This window comes from Berghia stephanieae, chromosome 6, assembly GCF_034508935.2.
Source record: "Berghia stephanieae isolate SIO BIC M18660-M18661 chromosome 6, UCSD_Bste_1.3, whole genome shotgun sequence".
In the NCBI taxonomy this organism is placed as follows: domain Eukaryota; kingdom Metazoa; phylum Mollusca; class Gastropoda; order Nudibranchia; family Aeolidiidae; genus Berghia; species Berghia stephanieae.
The window spans coordinates 4,769,023-4,791,428 of NC_088365.1; the positions used below are offsets into that span (position 1 = coordinate 4,769,023).

At 37.5% G+C, this 22,406-nt stretch overlaps 2 protein-coding genes across 2 annotated transcripts in view; one reads left to right on the plus strand and one right to left on the minus strand.

The window, feature by feature from the left end:
- The window catches only part of LOC144974372 (thioredoxin reductase 1, cytoplasmic-like), an 85,002-nt gene extending 78,037 nt beyond the window's left edge, over positions 1-6,965 (minus strand). The window contains exon 1 of the mRNA XM_078917198.1: positions 6,406-6,965. The gene's annotated coding sequence lies outside the window, so the exon portion shown is untranslated. The remainder of the gene's footprint in view (positions 1-6,405) is intronic.
- An 8,110-nt stretch (positions 6,966-15,075) lies between these two features.
- The window catches only part of LOC144974376 (general transcription factor 3C polypeptide 1-like), a gene marked incomplete in the record, with an annotated part of 443,780 nt that continues 436,449 nt past the window's right edge, over positions 15,076-22,406 (plus strand). The window contains 6 exon segments of the mRNA XM_078917212.1: positions 15,076-15,187; positions 15,936-15,990; positions 17,258-17,463; positions 18,876-19,027; positions 20,020-20,142; positions 22,002-22,131. Coding sequence (XP_078773338.1) covers positions 15,942-15,990; positions 17,258-17,463; positions 18,876-19,027; positions 20,020-20,142; positions 22,002-22,131 — 660 coding nt within the window.

Sequence of the window (22,406 nt, forward strand, 5' to 3'; positions counted from 1 at the left end):
TGGTCCGTTATACTTCCGGATGGCAATGTTATGAGCTTCTTGGCCAAGCGCATACTATCTATATTATTTAAACGATGGCAACGGTAATACCCGGCTGGCGGATGTTGTGATTTTAAAAAAATAAACGCATAGCATCAATTAAAGCACAGCATACACTAAACACTGTTTTGGGGGTGCTTGATATTATCTACGGGTGAACAAAACTCACAAAATCACACAATTCATAATAACAACAAGCCACAACACTGAAATACCAGTCTGTGTTGATTCTGTGCTTAGATATTTTACTCACAACAATAATCCGCCAACAGGTAATAACGTTCCCACACACAAAACTGTAACCTCAAACGTTTATAGTCTGATTAATACAATTTAGTGAGAAACCACTCATAACATTCGCTGGCTAGAAACAATAGATAGAATGCGCTTGGCCAAGGAGTTCACAACATTGCCATCCGGAAGTATAACGGACCAACACACAAACTCTGTGTAACCATGAACTTTTATAGTCTGGTTAATACAGTTTAGTGAGAACAATTCACAAACGCGGATGGCAAAAACAATAACAAAGGCCTGAGTGACGTCATCTGCATACTATCTATACCAAAGAGCCGAGTGACGTCAATTTCGTTCCGTCTGTAGAAAGGTTTTTGTTTATTATAATTTCCCACCAATCAAAAAAGTCGAATTAGGGAAATCCACTTAATCGGTACTATGCGTTTAGATATAATACAAGTCCGATTTCTGGATAAAAGTAACAAAGTACAACAAAAACTACGTGGAACCTTAAACGTCTTTCGTCTGTCTAATTAATAAAAATTTCGTGAGAATTAATCATTAAAATGGCTGTCCAAAAAACAATAACAAAGAACTGGGTGACGTCAATTTCGTTCCATCTATTCTTTGTCCACCAATCAAGGGAGTGAATTCAATAGATAATGAATGCATTCACTCAATTGAAGCACTCATGTATTGCCTTTCTGGTTTGGTCGCCTTTACCTACTAATTAGTACAACTAGTTATCATAGCAACTTTTATTGATTGATTCATACAGGCAAAGAGCGTGACAGATCCTATCGGCAAGATGGACAAGTGGATGGGGGGGGGGGGGGGAAGGAGGGGTGTGCGGAGGCCCGGGGGGGGGGGTAGACAAGTGGATGGAGCATTGTATAGAAGGAACGAAATTGACGTCACGTAGCTCTTTGTTGTTTTTTTTTTTTTTTTTGGTTTTAGACAGCCATTTATATGATTAGGTTATAACCGGCTGGCGGAGGTAGTGAGTATTTTACCTAAACGCATGGCATCATGCATCTCCGAGTTCCCAGGTTCTTACCCTGCTATCGACTATCCCCTTGATTTAGAAACTTAGCCCCTCCCTATTGCTCACATTGTGGCGCTGCACTGCTGCCTGCGCCTGGGTTGTAGAGAAAGGTAGGGGCTGCCCGAAGCCTGAGATAGTGAACATACTAACGAAAGAGTGATAAAGGAGAGGCTGGGTTGTAACCAAAAGATACATTTCCCAATAGTATGAAGAAACGGGATTTGTCTATCGCAAAGTACTTTCCGCCAGATCTAATCTAACAGACCCAGCTATCCAATCACTGCTGGTGTACAGGGGGGGGGGAGGAGGGGTCAGTAAAAATATCGACATCACCAGGGATCGATCTCAGTCCCTTTGCGTTGTGAAACGAGTGCTCTACCGAGCTATTGGAACCCCCAGTTTCGGGTGTAGTTGAGATGTTTTTTTCAGGCCACACTGCCCACCAAGCAGCGGTCAGTGAGTTGGTAGATGGGTCTGTTAGATCTGGCGGCAAGGCAAGTACGTTATGCTATAGCCAAACGTCCTGTCCAAAGGAGAGTAAGTTATCGCTACTGACTGTTTAATTCTGCATAAGCTTAATTAAATTCTTACGGATATCGTCGCCTAGGCATTCCATGAAGGAATATAGATAATTCATCAAACAAGATGTCTGATGTCAACAGGAATCACCCATGTTGTCCAATGTGAGAAAATTTGGGGGTTAATTAATTATCTTGCCCAAGGAAAAAAACGAAAGTGTCTGAAGCGGGGATCAAACCCGGGACCTTCAGGGTCACAGTACAATGCATTAACCATTCAGCCACTTCGTCATTAATACTAATTGAAATGAAAGTTGATGCCAGACTACATAAATGAGGGTAAGGTGTTGATCTATAATATATATATATATATATAGTATGCGCTCGGCTTAGAGCTCACAACATTGCGATCCGGACGTATAACGGACCAACACACAAAACTCTGTGTAATCTTGAACGTTTATAGTCTGGTTAATACAGTTTAGTTAGAATTACTCATAAACGCAGATGGCAAAAAAAAAACAATCACCTGAGTGACGTCAACTTCGATCTATCTATCGTGACTTCTATTTATATTTGCTTAAAACTACGAATTTCTAAATGTTCAGCGAGGCAGATCTGAAAGTAATCGATCCTGGCTGTTGTTTGATTTTGCAGAAACAAGTAAACTTTTACGGCTCCAAAAGACAGTGTTAGATTTGTTAGATGGGTATCTAGATTTAGATCTGGCAGTCAGTGGTTTGTGCGACAGGCAATGACAAACTTCCTACCTAAAGGATAGCAAATTAATTGCCATTGGCTGTTGTTTAAAGCTGAAGAAGCTTACTTATAGATAGTATGCCCTTGGCTAAGAAGCTCAAAGCATTGCCATCCGGAAGTATAACGGACCAAAACACAACACTATGTGTAATATTGAACGTTTATAGGATCTTTAATACAGTTTAGTGAGAATTATAAACGCGAATGGCAAAAAGCAATAACAAAGACCTGAGTGACGTCAATTTCGTTCTATCTATACTCTTACGGCTCTGAAAGACAAAAGACACTTCAATACTCTTCAACAGTCATAACGTCACTTCCTTCCTAATGACGCATGGTAACTTAGTAACACTGGCTCTAAACTATCGGAACAATGGCGGACGCCAGTTGAAATATTTCTCCGGCGAGCATAAAAGCGTATCCAGAGGGGAAAAAAAACACATAAATTTGATCATGTTTTGACTTTTACATATTCTGATCACAAGACATATAAAAGTTCTAGCCAGCATGAAGAATAAAAAGTAATGATTTTCTTTGTTTAGAACCAAGATGGCCGCCGTTGCCAGGAGGCGTGACATCAGACTATTGAATCCAATTTATAGACCAAAATATCAGACTTGGATTGTGTTTAATTTGTTTCATTCAGCAGAATTTTTACCGTATTTCAGAGAAACAAAAGACCAAAATTTCAAATATTATAATCTTATCAGCTTGGCTTTAATTTGACTTCTTAGAATCTGAATCATCCCAGATTATAAATAGAACGAAAATGACGTCACTCGGGTCTTTGTTATTGGTTTGTTTTTTGTGTTTTTTTGCCATCCACATTTCTGAGTAATTCTCACTAAACTGTATTAACCAGACTATCAACGTTAATGAATACACATAGTTTTTTGTGTTGGTCCGTTATACTTCCAGATGGCAAGATTGTGAGCTCTTTGCCAAGTGCATACTATCTATAGATAGTTCGAAGATGACGTCACTCAAGCCTTTGTTATTGTATTTTGCCATCCGCGTTTATGAGTAATGCTCACTGAACTGTATTAACTTGACTATAAACGTTCATGGATACACATAGTTTTTTGTGTTGGTCCGTTATACTTCCAGATGGCAAGATTGTGAGCTCTTTGCCAAGTGCATACTATCTATACTGTTTTGATATGAATGGTAACATATCCAACAACATTCATTTCGATATTTCAAAATCCATTACTTAAAGTATAGATTAAATCCAATTCATTGAAGGGACAATATTATTACATCCCGAGGAAACAGAATAATCAATTCAGTGGCAATCGGTGCGTTCATCCTTATATAATATTGATTCTACTTCCGCCTCCGCGACCATCTTCAATCTCCCCCCCCCCCCTCCCCCCCCCTCCTCCCCACCGCCATCCCATCCCTATCCATCTATTCATAGTTCGAAGTTGACGTCACTCAGGTCTTTGTTATTGTGTTTTGCCATCCGCGTTTATGAGTAATTCTCACTAAACTGTATTAACTCATTCAATCCTAGAGATTATTGCTTCTTTCCAAAATTGGAGAAAACAAGTGTATTAAAAATGGGGCATGTGTATAGATATTCTTATTCAACTAAAAACTAAAAACATTAGCTTTGATACTACGCCTATAATTTGTCTCAGAAAAATGTAATAAATAGGCATGGGGTAAAAGTAACCCGGGTATACTACGAATATAGTCGGTGTTAGGGTTGAGTGAGTTAACCAGACTATAAATGTTCATGGTTACACATAGTTGTGTGTGTTGGTCCGTTATACTTCCGGATGGCAATGTTGTGAGCTTCTTCTTCGCCAAGCGCACACTATCTATTGATACTATGCGTTTGGGTATAATACTCACAACATCCGCCAGCCGGATATAACGCACCTACTCAACACACCAAACTATGTCGTGTAACCTTAAACGTTTATAGATAGAATGCGCTTGGCCAAGGAGTTCACAACATTGCCATCCGGAAGTATAACGGACCAACACACAAACTCTGTGTAACCATGAACTTTTATCGTCTGGTTAATACAGTTTAGTGAGGACAACTCACAAACGCGGATGGCAAAAACAATAACAAAGACCTGAGTGACGTCAACTGCATACTATCTATAGTCTGATTGATAGAATTTAGTGAGAACTAACCAATATAATTCTTAACTCACTCAACGCCGACTATGTCCGTAGTTTACCCGGGTTACTTTTACCCCATGCCTATTTACTACATTTTTCTGAGACAAATTATAGGCGTCGTATCAAAGCTTATGTTTTTAGTTTTTGCATGTTAATGATAGTCGAATAAAACTATCTATGTACATTCTCATTTTTAATACATTTTTTCCCAATTTTGAAAAGTAGCAAAAGTCTCTAGGATTGATTGACTTAAAATGGCTGTCTGAAAACGGTAACAAAGAGCTGAGTGACGTCAATTTCCTTCTTTCTATTTCCCTACAAGCGAATGTTATAAAGTTAAGTCTTATTGTATTGTGAAATATGGATTTTTTTTTAAAAAAGAAAGTAATGGTATGAATAGAAAAGAATAAATTAATGGAAGCAGAAACTACATCCAGGAAAGTGAAGATTAGCATTATCTGTATAATATGTTAGTATTAGTTAATGGAAAATGGGAAAAATGAAATACGACAAAAGTGACTCGTCGCCCCAAAACGGTATTATTTTGGAATGCTTCGGTGGCTAAATGGGGATGAAAGTTATAATTACCAGAAATGGGAATTTTTTATTTTTGTCGCTTTGAGATACTATGTTCATTTTTATTTTATTTAAAGAGCCCCCCCCCCCACCCTATCCCAAGGATAATAGGAAAAAAAACACAAAGTACCCCTCCTCCCCCCACCCCCCCCTCAAAAAAAAAAAAAAATAACCCAAAAACCCCACATAGAAATAAACAAAGCAAAACACAATTTTTTTCATAACATAAAAATAACAACATAAACAATACAAAATAAAAAGAGACCCAAAATAAGTCCCCCTTGCAAATTAAAAAAAAATGAACAAGCAAAAAAAAAACAACAAACAAACAACAAAAAACAAAAAGGAAAAACAAAGCAAAACAAAATAAACCTGCCTCCCTCATCAACAAAGATATTTATCTTTACTAAAAATATATTTTTGAGTTTAAAATTCAATTCTAAGCATCAGGGCCAACCAACCCAGAATTATACCGTACTGAGATGACGAGTCACAATAAATTATGATACCACTGATTGGAACGTGTTGATATCCCCTTACTTTCATAACATGTAAAATGAGAGGAAATTACAAGACCAGGACTGACAGCCTTACTTAATCAGAATAATTAACGTTGATTTAACTGAAGCAGCTAATTCATTGGAAAAAGGGTAGACCTAATAATAATAATAATAATAATAATCAGACACGAATAGTCCCGACTGGTTCCATCATTAAGAAAGATGAGAGGAAACCGTGATTGTGCGTAGCCATCGTTATGTTTGTTGCTCATGGAAAGAAATTATTTCATTGGTTAAACTATTGAATACAACTCACGATTTGTTTTCTTTTGTGGCAAAAGACTGGCATTTTGACGTCATTTTTTGGTCAGTGTCAGGCCATAACTTTACGAAGGCCACAGTTTGTGTCACGAACGAATTTATTTGTGACTCCAGCCTCTATCCGGTACAGTCGAGGACGCATAATTGTTGGTATAACGCCGTTACGCAGAAACCGTTCTAATTAAGTGGCGTTCCAATTAACCGATTCCGCGGATGCCCCCCCCCCCCTTCCCCCTCATAATTGAAAGTAAATTATATCATCAATACTCACGTGTAGTAACTGTTGTAGCGTTTTGAAGTTATGGAGTTAAGATGACAACGATGACGTCAGCTTTCTTCAGCTTCCTCCTTTGTCTTTTTCGAAATTTCGTATATAAATTACGAAATAATAAAGTGAAATTGAGTGTAAACTTCAATTTAATTACAACAGATCCAGTGATCGTTTTGGGTTTCCCCTTTATCAACAAAACAGGATAAATGAAACACTACAGATGAATGAGATAATGTGGTAGTGACATTCATTCATTCATCCTATTTTGTTGATAAAGGGGAAACCCGAAACGTTCATTTGATATGTTTTTGTAATTAAATTGAAGCTTACATACAATTTCACTTATTATTTATTACTTCGAGCTTCGAGCAGCAACATTTACATTATATAAATTACGTGTCACCATGTAAACATGGGTAAGGAAAATGAATGGCGATTTCATGATCGTACATTAAGACAGAACTGTCATTACACGCATGGCTCTAGGATATTCAGTGTAAATAAAAGGCATGTGAAACTTTCCCCCACACCGTTTACAACACATTTCTGCCAACATTGTCATTGCTCGCCAAAAGCAAACAACCATCTGCATTTACATTTGCCACTTATCAATTATTTGTTACTTCCAACATCGTTCAATATTTGAAGTCTGACAAATATGAAAAAAAGTTGTAAATGTCACCCACCGTCTCTAAACGGTATTATGCCGGGATGACTCGGGTGCAAAAAAAAATTGAATTTATTGACAAAAACATGAAACTTGGGGTTTTTTTTTCGATTTGTTATGTTAGAGAATGAAGACAATTTCTCACAAAGCTCAAAAATTGGTATTTACTATCCATTTAATTCTATAGTCACTTTTAGGAGTCCAATTCAACCCGACATAATACCGTTTCGAGACGAAGGGTCACAAATGGCTAAGTGATTCCCGTTGATTGAAATCCTACAATGATGCCACTAGTATTTCTCTTTTAAAAATGGTTTATGGTTTATAAACTAGTAGAAATTTTAAATAAAAAGTATGTCACAAATAAAGCGGCTGTTGCGATTAAGCGATGATCAAATTACCGGCTCCAACCGTATCACATTCACATCCGTGTGAACACGATACTGAAAGTTAACTTTCTGAGTTCTAAACTTTATGAAATTTTATGTGAATTAATTTGCCTTATTAATAGTTGACTGATTAGCTTTTACTGAAGTCCCTCTAACAGATTATAAACGTTAAAAGATTATATAAGTCGTTTTCCGTGTTGATACAATTGATCTGGCTGGTGGAGCTGGTGGGTATTTTACTTAAACGAATGAAGATGGTATAGATTCAAATGGCGTCTTATTGCTTTGTTATGGTGATCTATCCAGGCCGCATCTACTTCTACCTCGCGCATTCGTGTACGGTCACGACCCGCCCGGAAACTCCGTCACAACGAAACGTTCAAAAAGATGATCTACGGTTTCGGGCTCTTGACCACAATTGGTACATGTTGGACAGGTGGCAATATTCTTCAACAGTCGTAACGTCACTTCCTTCCTAATGACGCATGGTAACTTAGTAACACTGGCTCTAAACTATCGGAACAATGGCGGACGCCCGTATGAAATATTTCTCCGGCGAGCATAAAGTGTATCCAGAGGAGAAAAATCCATAAATTTGATCATGTTTTGACTTTTACACATTCTGATCACAAGGCATATTATGAAAAGTTATAGCCAGCATGAAAAATAAAAAGTAATGCTTTTCTTTGTTTAGAACCAAGATGGCCGCCGTTGCCGGGTGGCGTGACATCAGACTATTGAATCGTATTCCCCACTGATGAAGAGAGGATGCCATGAGGCAGGTTCTCGACCGAAGTCGGTTCTTTCCACCCAGTGTTTCCTCTTGCTGGTGGAGAAGCCTTTGCAACTAACTACATAATACAGTAGTGTGAAGCCCGGGATGACCCGAAGCCATTCGGGTACCTGGTTGGATCGCCATTTAGTCACATACGATGAAGTGAGTAGAAAAGTGACAGAAGACAATAGAGAATAATATTTTTTTAAAAATTTATTCTCTATTGTCTTCTGGCACTTTTCCACTCACTTCATCTCTTGTTGTTACCAACATAAATGCCTGCTCCACTCACTTTTCTGAAATAAAACTTCACCCCATATACCGGAGCATACTCAATGCCTCAATTGTTTCTATGTTATATGTTTGTGTTGAGAATATTGGCTATTAAGCTTACATGCTGGCCATGTAACTTTGCGATGGTTGTGTGTGTATGTGTGCCCGCTACCTCCAGTAGTCGGTGAGAGATAGCTCTGGTAGTAATGAATAACCTGAGTTTGATACGAATTTTTTTTGGGGTTCGTGGATAGCTCATACGGTAGAGTCACGCTCTCACCGGCCAGGCAGAGTTGTCGTCCCAATAAGGTCGCAGGTTCAAACCCCATCACCGCCGCAAATTTTTTTAAATTTTCTATTGTCTTCTGGCATTTTTCTACTCACTTCATCTCTTGTTGTTACCAACATAAGTGCCTGCTCCACTCACTTTTCTGAATTTAGTCACATAATATTATTATCTTGTTGGTTCGTTCATGGCACCCGCGTATCGGCTCGACATCCGGGGCGGTCTAGTAGTGACGGTCAACCTGAATTCTACAATTGCCCCATGATATGCCTCAAGCAAACCAGTATCAGGAAAAAAATATCGATAAAACCTCGGGATCGATCACGGTCCTTTTGCTCGTAAAGCGAATGCGCTACAAACTAAGTTATCGGGACCCCATCGCCCTAGCAGTGTTTCTTCCAAACAATAGTAATAATAATAATAATAATAATAATAATAATAATAATAATAATAATAATAATAATGCACATTTATTTTGCGCAACCTATCCCTCTGGCTGTAGGCTCTGGGCGCATAAAAATTTGAGATTTATATAAGGCAATATCCATTAAATGTGCTCAAAGCGCTTCACAGGGGGTCCCTGACCAACAGCAACATTTAACATGTAGGACGAGACATGCCACCTGTAAGGCGATATTACAATTTTTCTGACAAAAACACTGCTGTTAACGGCCAGGTACTCATTTTACACCTGAGTACGGTGAAAGAATGTGAGTAAAGAGCCTTTTCCAAGGACTCAACTATGCGCCGAGCGCGAGGCTCGAACCCAGGACCTTCCGATCCGAAAGCGAGTTTCATACCACTAGACCACATAGCCGCACAAACAAATCAAGGACATGTGCATACAGAGAGTACCCACCGCCTGAATTCCTTTTCCTCTTTAGAGCCCGCTTTTCTACAGTGTTCCTCCCCGCCTCGCTCTCGGCGCTTCGTTGAGTCTTTGGAAAAGGCTCTTTACTCACATTCTCTCACCATACTCAGGTGTAAAATGAGTACCTGGCCGTTAACAGCCTTGTCTTTGTCCAAAAAATTGTAATATCGCCTAACAGGCGTCATGTCCCGTCCTACTTGTTAAATGTTGCTGCTGACCAGGAACCCCTTGTAAAGCGCTTTGAGCACATTTAGTGGATATTGCTCTATATAAAGCTCAATTTTTTTAAAAGCTTAGACTCATCATTACAGATTGGCCCGTCTGAGAGAAGTGCCAATCGAGCACTTTAAATGGCGATTAATTTAATTGTTTTAAAATGAGTTTTTGATCACGTGATTAATGGTTTATAAACTCGTAAACTAGATATTGATCCTATTTGGTGTGTTTTTTTTTCTTCTTCTATTTACAACAGTCTGAGTTGTGTGTGTGTGTGTGTTTTGTGTGTGTGTGTGGGTGTGTGTGGCGCGGGGTGAGGGGGTGGGGGTGGGGGAAGAGATTTTAAATCGGGCATTAAAGATGAATGATTTTGACACTTCTGGCCGCGACATTATAATAATATTATGCGTCAAATATTATTTTTTAATGGAGTTTCATGGTAAAATCCAAAATGATACTTTCATATAATACTTTCTGTTTTTGGAAAATACCTCCCCAACGAAACATAAAAACAAAACAAAAGAACCCCCCCCCCCCAAAAAAAAAAACAACAAAAACAAATACAGATAAAAACAACTAAAAAACTAAGACAAAAAAAAACAAAAAAAAAAAAAAAAAAAAAAAAAACAAGAACAAAACAAACTAAGAAAAAAAAAAAAACAGATAAAAAATAACACGACACAAATTTTTTAAAAAAAAAGAACAAAACAAAAATATAAACAAAACAAAATAAGACAAATAAAAAAAAAAGACAAATAAAAAGTTGAATAGAAAAATAAAACTAATAACAAAACAAAACAAAGCAAAGACAACCCCCCCCCCTCCTCCCCTCCTCCCACCCTCCCCCCAAAAAATAATTTAAAATAACAACAAACAAACGGATAAACAACCAACAAGTTCTTCTTACCTTGCAATGTGAAACTTGGGTGTAAAAGCGCCGTGTGTAGGTACGGATGTCCTCTGCAATGAGAAACTTGGGTGTAAAAGCGCCGTGTGTAGGTACGGATGTCCTCTGCAATGAGAAACTTGGGTGTAAAAGCGCCGTGTGTAGGTACGGATGTCCTCTGCAATGAGAAACTTGGGTGTAAAAGCGCCGTGTGTAGGTACGTGTGTCCTCTGCAATGAGAAACTTGGGTGTAAAAGCGCCGTGTGTAGGTACGTGTGTCCTCTGCAATGTGAAACTTGGGTGTAAAAGCGCCGTGTGTAGGTACGGATGTCCTCTGCAATGAGAAACTTGGGTGTAAAAGCGCCGTGTGTAGGTACGGATGTCCTCTGCAATGAGAAACTTGGGTGTAAAAGCGCCGTGTGTAGGTACGGATGTCCTCAGCAATGTGAAACTTGGGTGTAACAGCGCCGTGTGTATTACGGATGTCCTCTGCAATGAGAAACTTGGGTGTAAAAGCGCCGTGTGTATTACGGATGTCCTCTGCAATGAGAAACTTGGGTGTAAAAGCGCCGTGTGTAGGTACGGATGTCCTCTGCAATGAGAAACTTGGGTGTAAAAGCGCCGTGTGCAGGTACGGATGTCCTCTGCAATGAGAAACTTGGGTGTAAGAGCGCCGTGTGTAGGTACGGATGTCCTCTGCAATGTGAAACTTGGGTGTAAAAGCGCCGTGTGTAGGTACGGATGTCCTCAGCAATGAGAAACTTGGGTGTAAAAGCGCCGTGTGTAGGTAAATATGTCCTCTGCAATGAGAAACTTGGGTGTAAAAGCGCCGTGTGTAGGTAAATATGTCCTCTGCAATGAGAAACTTGGGTGTAAAAGCGCCGTGTGTAGGTACGGATGTCCTCAGCAATGAGAAACTTGGGTGTAAAAGCGCCGTGTGTAGGTACGGATGTCCTCTGCAATGAGAAACTTGGGTGTAAAAGCGCCGTGTGTAGGTACGGATGTCCTCAGCAATGAAAAACTTGGGTGTAAAAGCGCCGTGTGTAGGTACGGATGTCCTCTGCGATGAGAAACAGACTAGGCCTACAACAACAACAACAATAATATATTATTGTATAATGTGTAGTATTATAGATGTCCGTCCTACACACCAGTGATATTTTTGCAGTCTTAGCTACACCACTAATTAGTGAATAATGCTAGATATTATATCAACATTATCAGTTGATGCATTTGTGTCGACGTGTACATATTATATACAGGTCTGACATCCGAACTCACTTATGGCCTAGTTTAACATTGTTGTAATGGATAATATTAATTTTGCGCCATTTTTTTTTTTTAGATTTCCATTACAACAATGAGCCCATGGGTAAAGAATTTGGTTATCAGACCTGCATATAAGTTTACGTCGATTTGAGTAGATGGATGTATCAGTGTATCAGGCTCTATTATAATAATATTATTCCACCTCTAAAAATTATTGAAGCTTACATTCAATTTCACATTGATATTATTTATAACGTTAAAGTGATAATAAGAATGAAATCTTTGATACTGTTGTTTTTTTTTTTTTTTTTTGTTTTTTTTGTTGATTAAAAAAACAATGTTTAGAAGGTTATATAATATACACTCCTCATTGAAAAAAATAGCAATGTGTACCTACTAAAATACATACATACAACAGCTCCAAAAAAGGATTTTAAAAAATACAAACATAACGTTTCGGAATCAAAACCCTTCTTCAGCCAAAAAAAAGAAAAGAATCTGTAAAAGTGTTCACACTTCTAAAGTAAGATTACATTATTATACATTTATTAAGACACCAATTTATATAAGCTGTCCTTAAAATGCATTTCTATTTCTAAACACCAAGTTCATCATCACCTCTCCACCGTAATACTGTTTTTGGAGCGTTCGGCTACCATACTGATTTAAACGTTATATAAAAACAAATCATAAACAACAACAAAATAAAATAAAATTTAAAAAAAAAAAAGAAAGAAAAAAGAAACGAAAAAAACCCCAAACTAATCAGGGGGGAGTGGCTTATCTAAAGCCGGCGAGTAAACAAAATTCGCTTTAGGTACTCACGCACTCGTCGTCGTCGTCAACCCACCTGCATGGGATGTTATATTTGTTATCTCGATGTTGTTTCCTATTATTGATTAATTCCACTTAAGTGACATAGCTTGCCGTGGATTAATGAGGGCTCGCCACTCTTATTTGCCTTTAAATGATGAGCCCTTAATAGAAATGTCGATACTCTCTCTCTCTCTCTCTCTCTCTCTCTCTCTCTCTCTCTCTCTCTCTCTCTCTCTCTCTCTCTCTCTCTCTCTCTCATCCCCTCCCATCCAACACACAATCTCCTTTTTATTCTCTACCGTCACCTCCCCCCCCCTCCCCCTCAAATCTCCACTCTCTCTGTCAGTCTCTCACTCACTCGGCCCTCTCCTTCTCTCTCTCTCTCTCTCTCTCTCTCTCTCTCTCTCTCTCTCTATCCCTCCACCCCCCCCCCCCCAAACACAATCCCCGTTTTATTCTCTACCGCCACCCCACACCCTCAAATATCCACTCTCCCTGTCAGTCGTTCACTCACTCGCGCCCCCCTCTCTCTCTCTCTCTCTCTCTCTCTCTCTCTCTCTCTCTCTCTCTCTATATATATATATATATATATATATATATATATATATATATATATATCTTCCTTTATCTCTCATTCTCTTATAATATCTATAATCTTTTCTTTTTCTTTTTTTTCTCTTTAAGTCTCCACCGTTAGATTTGTCCTGTGTCATTTTATTTTCTTCTCCACTGCTGGCAGCATTGATGGTGCCTGCTCCACTCACATTTCTGAATTTAATTTAATAGAGCTTTTATATAGCGCAATATCCACTAAACGTGCTCAAAACGCTTTACAAGGGGTCCCTCCTGTCCAACAGCAACATTTAACATTTAGGACCAGACATGACACCTGTTAGGCGATATTATCATTTTTTTCGGACAGATACAAAGCTGTTAATGGCCAGGTACTCATTTTACACCCGAGAACGGTGAGAGAATGTGGATAAAGAGCCTTTTCCAAGGACTCAACTATGCGCTGAGCGAGGCTCGAACCCAGGACCTTCCGATCCGAAAGCGTGTCATACCAGTAGACCACATAGCCTCTGAATGAGCATTGACGGATTACATAGTCTACGTGAATAAAGTAATCTCGGCTGCACTTTTTACCTTTTTGTTGTTGTTGTTGTTGTTGTTAGGATGGAGAATGGAAATGGTAATACGAGCTTGATTTAAAATTAAAAAAACAAAACAATATTATATAACATAAATATTTTGGTTCGTTAGAAAAAAAAAATGATGAACCAGGAAAACGAAAAAAAAAAAACAAACAACAAAAAACAAAAACAAAACAAAAAACTTATCGAAAAGACTAGAAAAAAAAAAAGAAAAGAAAAACAACAAGAAAAACACACACACACAAAAACAAAACAAAAACAACAACATTATCATCATCATCATCATCATCATCATCATCATCATCATCATCATCATCATCATCGTCATCATCAGCTGTGGTACGTGAGGTCTTAGAAGAAAAGAATTTGGACACCCTGGACTCCCGTCATCGCAAACAATTGAGACAAGTTATTGGGGTACATTGGCCAGGCAAAATGAGCAACGAGGATTTAAATGACGGATGCAGAGAACAACCAGTCAGTACGCGTATAAAGCAGCAAAGATGGAAACTGTTCAGACATGTGCTCCGACGAGATGAAATTATTCCAGCACAAACCTCGATGGATGATTACTTCAAACAAGGAGCCAAATACAGAGGGCGTACAACAATTTCATTTCCAACAAAAAAAAAAATATCAAATGTATTGAGAAACAAAAGTTTTGTTTGGATTAATCTATCTATTACTTGTAATTATGGCATCGCATAGGTTTATCATCACACAAAATGGACATCCTTATCTTTTGTCGCATCGGCTATATTATTCAGTTCTCTCATTGAGGTCTGTTTTTTTTAAAGACTTTTATTTGATAATAATGTAAGTAATGAGAACATTTATAGAGCGCTTTAGGCGCTTACAAGCGCTCAACGTTGGGGAATTATCATGATTTATCGATAATGAAGCAACATTTTTCTCAAAATGAAAAAGAAATGTGTTTTTGGTGCTGCAGGGCAGATAAATCCTCGCATTACACATAAGAGTTTATGACAATACATTAAAAGACGAATACTTTTAAATATGAAAATAACGAATAAATCAGACATTTGTTTACTTTCGATTTCATCTTGCGCTCTCCCTCTCTTGTATACAAAAGCGTAAGGCGTTATGACTTCGTGTTGCATCAAAACAAACTTTCAGTTGACGATCCATTTCTAAATCATTGTTGACTAGAATAAATGAGGTTTGTATTTCCATTTTAAAAAGTAGCAAATATGAATTTCGAATATTATTGGAGTGAGTAAAAGGACATTTCATTAATTAAAGATGACCAGAGTCATCTGTTGACTCGTCATCACGTAAAAAGTTGTGTAGTGTCGTCTGCTGTGTGGACCACAGTGTGGTAGTGGTACGAAGACAACTGACTTAACCCTGAAGGTTTTTTCTTCAATTTTAAATGGGTTTATTTATGAAAAGAATATCGCCGCACAATAAAATTATCTGATTGTGATTGATACAGAAGTCTTGAAATCTTTGGGCTGCTTTTTAGTTTTTTTTAGGAGTAGGAGTGGAGGAGGCCACCTTTTCTAGTTTTAGTTATGCGATTTGTGTCATGTCTTTGACCAAATAATCTTGAGTTTGAGGTCAACCCAGCAACAAATTTTTATTTGTGACATTTCACTGTCCTGTTTCAGGGTCAGCCACATACCGCAAGGTCCACGGAGATGGGAGTTTATCCCGGTTTCTGCAGTAAAACGGATAGTTGCAATTGCTTGCTAAGTTAAGCAGTGTTTGGGAAGTTAGAATACCACAAAGTACTCTCTGTCTGATCTGACAGAACCAGCTACCCAATTGCCTTTTGCTCATAAGTCTCAAGCTCATATATGGGCCCGTTAATATCAAACGTACTGACTGTACATTGTCAGATTCATATTACTTTTCTGAATTTTGATTCATAAAATGAATCCCGTCTTTTTTCTTCTCTTTTTCAGTATGAAATGGACTTGAAATCTGTTCTCGAGGAGGTTGCCCTAGAAGGACTTGATGGTAAGGTTTATTTGAAAGTGATACGGCCAAGAGTAAGAGTATCAATTATATATATATATATTGATCGATCAAGTGTTCATTTTGATTCAAATGACCAATAATTTCGTAAAATAAAGTACAGAGGAAAACAAGGGAAAAGGAAGGCAACCTATTTTTAAAAAATGTTAAATTAAAGTCGTTTATTCATCACTATTATATCACCATACTACTCACAGAAAATTTTAAGTTTTATCTTCCACCATTTTTTTGTAAATGGACATTTAAGAACTCAAAAGTATATAATTCTCACAGCTACAAGATAAGACCTGCAGAGTCAAAGTTACCCTAGTTTCGGGCCCACATCACCATGGCCACATTTTTATTCTCTATTGTCTTCTGGCACTTACCTACTCACCTCATTTCTTGTTGTTATCAACATAAGTACCTGCTCCACTCACTTTTCTGGAGCGTTGAAGTGACATTAACATTTGGAGAGAAAGATAAAGTGAGTAGATGTGACTCATATATGAGTCACATCTACTCACTTTATTTTTCTCTCCATTTTAATGTGTTGGACCAGCAATCTCCAGTAGTCGGTGAGAGAGGGCTCTAGTAATGAATGACCTTGAGTTTGATATGAATTTTTTTGGGTTCGTGGATAGCTCATACGGTAGAGTCACGCTCTCACCGGCCAGGCGGAGTTGTCGTACCAGTAAGGTCGTGGGTTCAAACCCCATCACCGCTGTGAAAATTTTAAAATTCTCTATTGTCTTCTTGCACTTTCCTACTCACTCATCTCTTGTTGGCTCATTTAGGCACCTCTAGCTTTAGTTTTACATTAACATTTGCTTGTCATCTTTTGAATACGTGGCTATTCTATATTTTCACATGATGAAGATAAATTTACCAAACACTGTGACTAGATTTTGAAATTTATGGAAATTAATGTCTAACGAGGCAGTGGCAGTGGCACAGTGGTACAAGTCTTTGCTTTGTACTCAGTAGGTACTGAGTTCATTTATCTACTGCGTTGCTAGGCCTGAAGAAAGTCATCTCACTCTAACTCATTTTACGGCTGATGCCTGGGTTTGGGTTATTCCAGTCTTTCCTTGGAATAGATCGTAAAGACAAGTATTTCTTTGGAGACGAATAAAGGAAACTTTTTATGTTTGAAAATGTTGTTTTGTTTATTTTACTTTTTATTTATAACCATACATATCTATGCTTATAATAATGGTGTTCTTTTTTTTTCAGATTTTCATTGCATATCTTAAAAAATATTTTTCAGGAATTACGTTAGATACCCTATGGCTGAGGATTGCCAAGCGACCAGATAATAACCCAGGATCTTTAGACGATTACGTCAAAGAATATGTGTGGAAACACTTAGCGTCTTGCCAGGACCTGGAGTTTTTCAAGATCCCCAAATCACGGCCCAATTTGGTCATCGTAGACTTCATGGCACAAGTTTATCAATGTCGATGTCTGCTCGAAGTATGTGATTCTTTTAAATTTGACAATACTTTATTTCTCGGGGGTCCTGATAACTCAGTTGGTAGAGCTCTCGCTTCGCAAGCAAAGGGACCAAGATCAATCTCGGGTGCTTTATTTTTTACTCTTCAATTAGAAGTGTGAATAAATATATAATAGTGGATTGTGTTTGTCACTCAGTTTATCTCTATTCTACTCTATTCTACTCTACTTTCATGTCCGATTTTTATAGCATTGCTTGTAACTGCTGTATATTTTATGAATATTTTATTATATTTGATGTTTATTTTGCTTTTAATTTGCTTCGTATTTTCATCAAGTAGTTCATGACAGTGTATAAATCTGTGCTAATATAACGATGAATGATGTGTAACATTATGATAATGTCCATTCAGGATCAATAAAGTATATCTTATCTTATCTTATCTCTCAGCTGTGTCCCAAGCAGTGATCAATAAACTGAGGATAAGTCACATAGAAACAATATATCAAAAGGATGGATTGTATATAACACAACTCCCATAGTCGGCAGGGAGACACTTACTGTGTCTTCTTTCCCCCTATATCTCTTTTCCAATATTCTTTCTGTCTTTGTCTTGGATTGGGATTACTCAGTTTTGTCCAGACCCTTGCCGGATACCCTGGGGGTAGGTGGGGGGGGGGGGGGGGGGGGTTAAAAAGGTGAATTTTTAAATAATGATTGCCAAAAGGGAGCTAAGTAGGAATATTAATAGCACTCCTTTCCCCCTTCCTTTATCTAACACATGTGATACGTAGTTTTGCCTGTGTGCCGGGATACAATCGTTAAAGTGTTTGGTGCCAAGTTGGTGCTCATTTCGATACAGAATTATTCATTGTTAAGGAATTACTATTTTCTGACCTTCTGCTTCCACTTTTGGAATATGACGGGTTGGCAGGTCTGTATAGGGAATGAGATTTCAAAACAGATTTAAGAGTAGCGCCCTTTGTTGGAAGTCGCGTCTTGACAACTGACAGACGCTATTGCCATTATTAAGTACCAATAATTAGCGGGAAGTTCAGTAAGTTTAGGAAGGGTTTTCTCATCATATTGTATTATTTATCAACATCTGTTATTTTTAATTTGTAGTCTACATCATATTTTGTTAACATTTCATAATGATGAAAACTAAAGGAAAGATCTACGTTGATTATAATATGCATTTTTGTACAGAAATATGAATAATAAATTTTGTATTTGGAGCGCTTGGCTTGTAGTTGGTTTGTTTACAAATAACTTCTCCGCCGGTGGCATCCAATCAAGGGACGCTACTCTTCCGCTAATCTCATTCCCTAAATTTTGTTGTTGTTTTAAAAAAAAACCAACAAAAAACAACTTATGGTTCTTATAATGGTGTGTGCTTGTTTAAAAAAAAAAATTGTTGTATGATCCATAGGATTATCCAGTCGACATCTACTCTATTAAAAAAGTGGAGCAGGATGGAAATTTTGGCTGTTGTGACAACTATGCGACTCGTGTACCAGTGGTTGATGAAATCAGAGGAGAAAATGGCAGTGTTCTCTTGACTGTGAACGAGGCTTATGACAAGTAAGTACCATACATTCATAGCGGCCAAAATGTCCTGATAAAATCAGAAATGTTCCGATTTGGCAATCTGGAGATAATTTTTTAAAAATTGGATTGTTTTATGTATGCATATTGAAATTAACCCTTGCATGTCCAAAGATTATGTTTTTTTTTGACTAGCAAATTGAAACGAGGAACAGAAAGATATCTCAGTCTAGATTATATTATTATATTATATAATAGTCCAAACATAATGCTGTGTTTTGGGTCATGATGACATTGTGCATTAGGATGATGTCCCACTTTTAGCTCTTTGAAAAGTTGGCTGCCATGTACATTGATAAAAATATTTTTATACTTTACTTCTGATTGCTGAATATTTCTCCCAAACACGTCCTTAACCTGATCTAAGCCACAGGGCAGACAATTTACATACATCCAACTACTTTTTTTTTTTTTTGCTTTTTCGTGTCAGATATGTCTAGTAAAAGTGCCATTGAACATGTTTAATGGAGATAGGCTCTCTATAAATCTCTATATTTATTTATAATCATTATCATATTTTTCCATATGGGGCAGGCTCTCTATAAATCTATTAATTTAGTAATAATATTAATTTAGAGGAGCCATCGCCTTATATTTATACAAACAAAGACAACACGTCACCTTAATTCATTTTTGCCACATGGTGTTCGAATTTGTAACGCGCAACTTTGATTTAATTTAAATACTATCTTTTAAATATACACACACAAGTTCGGACTAAAGGCCAAAGGTATGGCCTATCTCAATTTATCAAATTGATATATAAAGTGTTGCTATTGGTTCTTGGTTGGATATTTTTTACATTTTTGTGCATTTGCATATATATATGTATACATTGTCGCCATAGATTCTCAACTTTGTGTTTATAAATTTTCATGCATGCCACGTCTGTAAACGAATTTTCATTTTTTTTTTGATGAATAAAGTATATATTATTATTTTTATAATCATTATCATATTTTTTCCAGATGGGGCCAGCAACTCGTTATTGTGGCTAGTCAGGTGTTGCGATATGAAGCCTTGTTCAACACAAACTTCTTTCCCACTGGAATCAGTGTTGAAGCCTATTGTATTCTAGAAAGGGTTGGGAGGTGAGTGATCGTTTAAATGTTCTCGATATACAGTACATTAATATGATAATTTATAAAACAACTAAATCCACAGTAATTAAGAACGAAGAAGTATGGAAAAGAACACGGCAGAAACCAGTGGGAGAGGAAATAGGAAGAAGACGATGGAGGTGGATATTGGGCACACACCCTTAGAAAGAATGACTCCACTATAACAAAGAAAGTATTTGACTGGAACCCTCAGAAGATCAAGGGGAAGGCTACAGGGAGCATGGAGAAGAGTTAAAGAAACTGATATACAGAGAAGTGATAAGATAAGACCTGGAAAGAGATAAAAAAGTTAGCTCAGGATAGAAAGGGATGGAAACTCTTTGTCTCTGGCTTATACCCTGACTCGGGATGAAAAAGGCAATGATGATGATGAAATCCACAGTGTGTTCAGACTGACTTTCACATAAAATGAAGCACTGTAATACAAATATAAATGCCATGCCATAAACATCTGTGGTATAATTCAAAGAGTAAAGTAATCCTTCAGGGCCATTAGGCCCATGGAGCCAGAGTTGATCTCAGTTTCTATTGAGTGAAATGGACAATAGCAATTGCTTGCTACCCTTCGGATAGGACTCTTAGTCTTTCGCAAAGAACTTTCTACCAAATCTAACAGACCGAGCTACCTAATCACTGCCGTCATTGCCAAGGAGGCCCTGAGACAATGGACCACATCGTCATCCACTGCCCAGTGACAAGCCTATCAGGAGGCTACGAGACAGCCTATAAGGCAGGAAAAGAATTTGAAGAATGGATTAAAAATTCAAAATGGAGGTGTAGCCATTCGATACTACTACTGCTAGGGAGGGAGGGGGGTAGAAAAAAAGCCTCGACTTCACCCGGGATTTATCTCAGTCCCTTTGCATATGAAGTGAGTACTCTATCAGCTGAGTTATCAGGACCCCCATAATTGAAAGAAAATATCTGTTTTTGCCAACTTCCAAAGGAACTCTGCCCATTGCCAAGTAAATATTTTACAGATTTTTTTTTTTTCAATGAAAATAAGTGTGATTGTCACATTGGCCCAAAGAGAACTAAAAGTTTTGTTTGTTATTGGTACATTCTTAAACAAATCGCTTTCTTCAAGAGAAATCTTTTTAAAAAAATCATGGTAGTTGTCCTGTTTACTCTCAGTCGTGACAACTAAAAAGGTGAAAGACAACTCTTGGGTGGGCAGGAAGTGTAAATTGTAGGGATACTGAAGTGCCACGCACTGAAATGCACCTGATGTGACATTGAAATCAGTTTTCTGGAAGTTTGCATCTCTGATCTCATTGGTCCTTTATGACGATAATAAAGCAAAGGATGGCAAGCAATTGCTATTGTCTGTTTCACGCTATAGAAACCGGGATAAACTGCGACTCCATGGGCCGAACATCTTCTGAAGGACTATTTTTTTCTTTTCTTTTTAAAAAAAAAATGGAAATGATAATTTAGTATTACAATGGTATTTGATGACAAGACAATTCCTCATTCGAGTCATCCATTCATTTCATTCACCAGACTTAAGACGAAGAGCAAAACAACATTCTAAGATAGTACATTAATGACTCTAAAATAAATTCCTAAAGGTTTTAATTATACAATCTAACTATTTATTAATTTATTTAGTTATCTATTATGTAAATGGTAAGATATTTCTAAATATAGTGATTTGTCTTTGATTGAAGAAGCAAAATTTTTTACCCGAGTATCTTTTTCCAAATATTTGTTTTTAAATGATGTGCAGAAAAAAAAGTATATAAGGAGAGAGAGTTAGCAACAATGTTGAAATGTTTATATATATTCTTGTATTGTATTTTGTTTCTTTCATTGATTTACATTACTAGGTCACGTTTCTGTGGCGAGATCACTCTTCCCATGCCGTCAGGCAGGGGACTAATCAATCGACATGTGTCGACCAGCAACCTATTTGGAATTGCCAAACACTTGTGCGAAAGGGGGTTCATGAAGAAACAGGTGAGATTGTATGTATGTATATGTATATATAGATATTTATTATGCGTATTGGATAATATTGGTAATAATATTAATATACTTTCATTTTGGCAAGATTGCGGTCAGACCTTGATTATTTTTGTCTCAGACTAGATAAAAAATATTTTTTTAAAAATTGAGCTTTATATAGCGCAATATCACTTAATGTGCTCAAAGCGCATTAAAAAGGGTCCCCCGGTTTAACAGCAACATTTAACATGTAGGACGGGACATACATGTTTTTCCATCATCCCTTT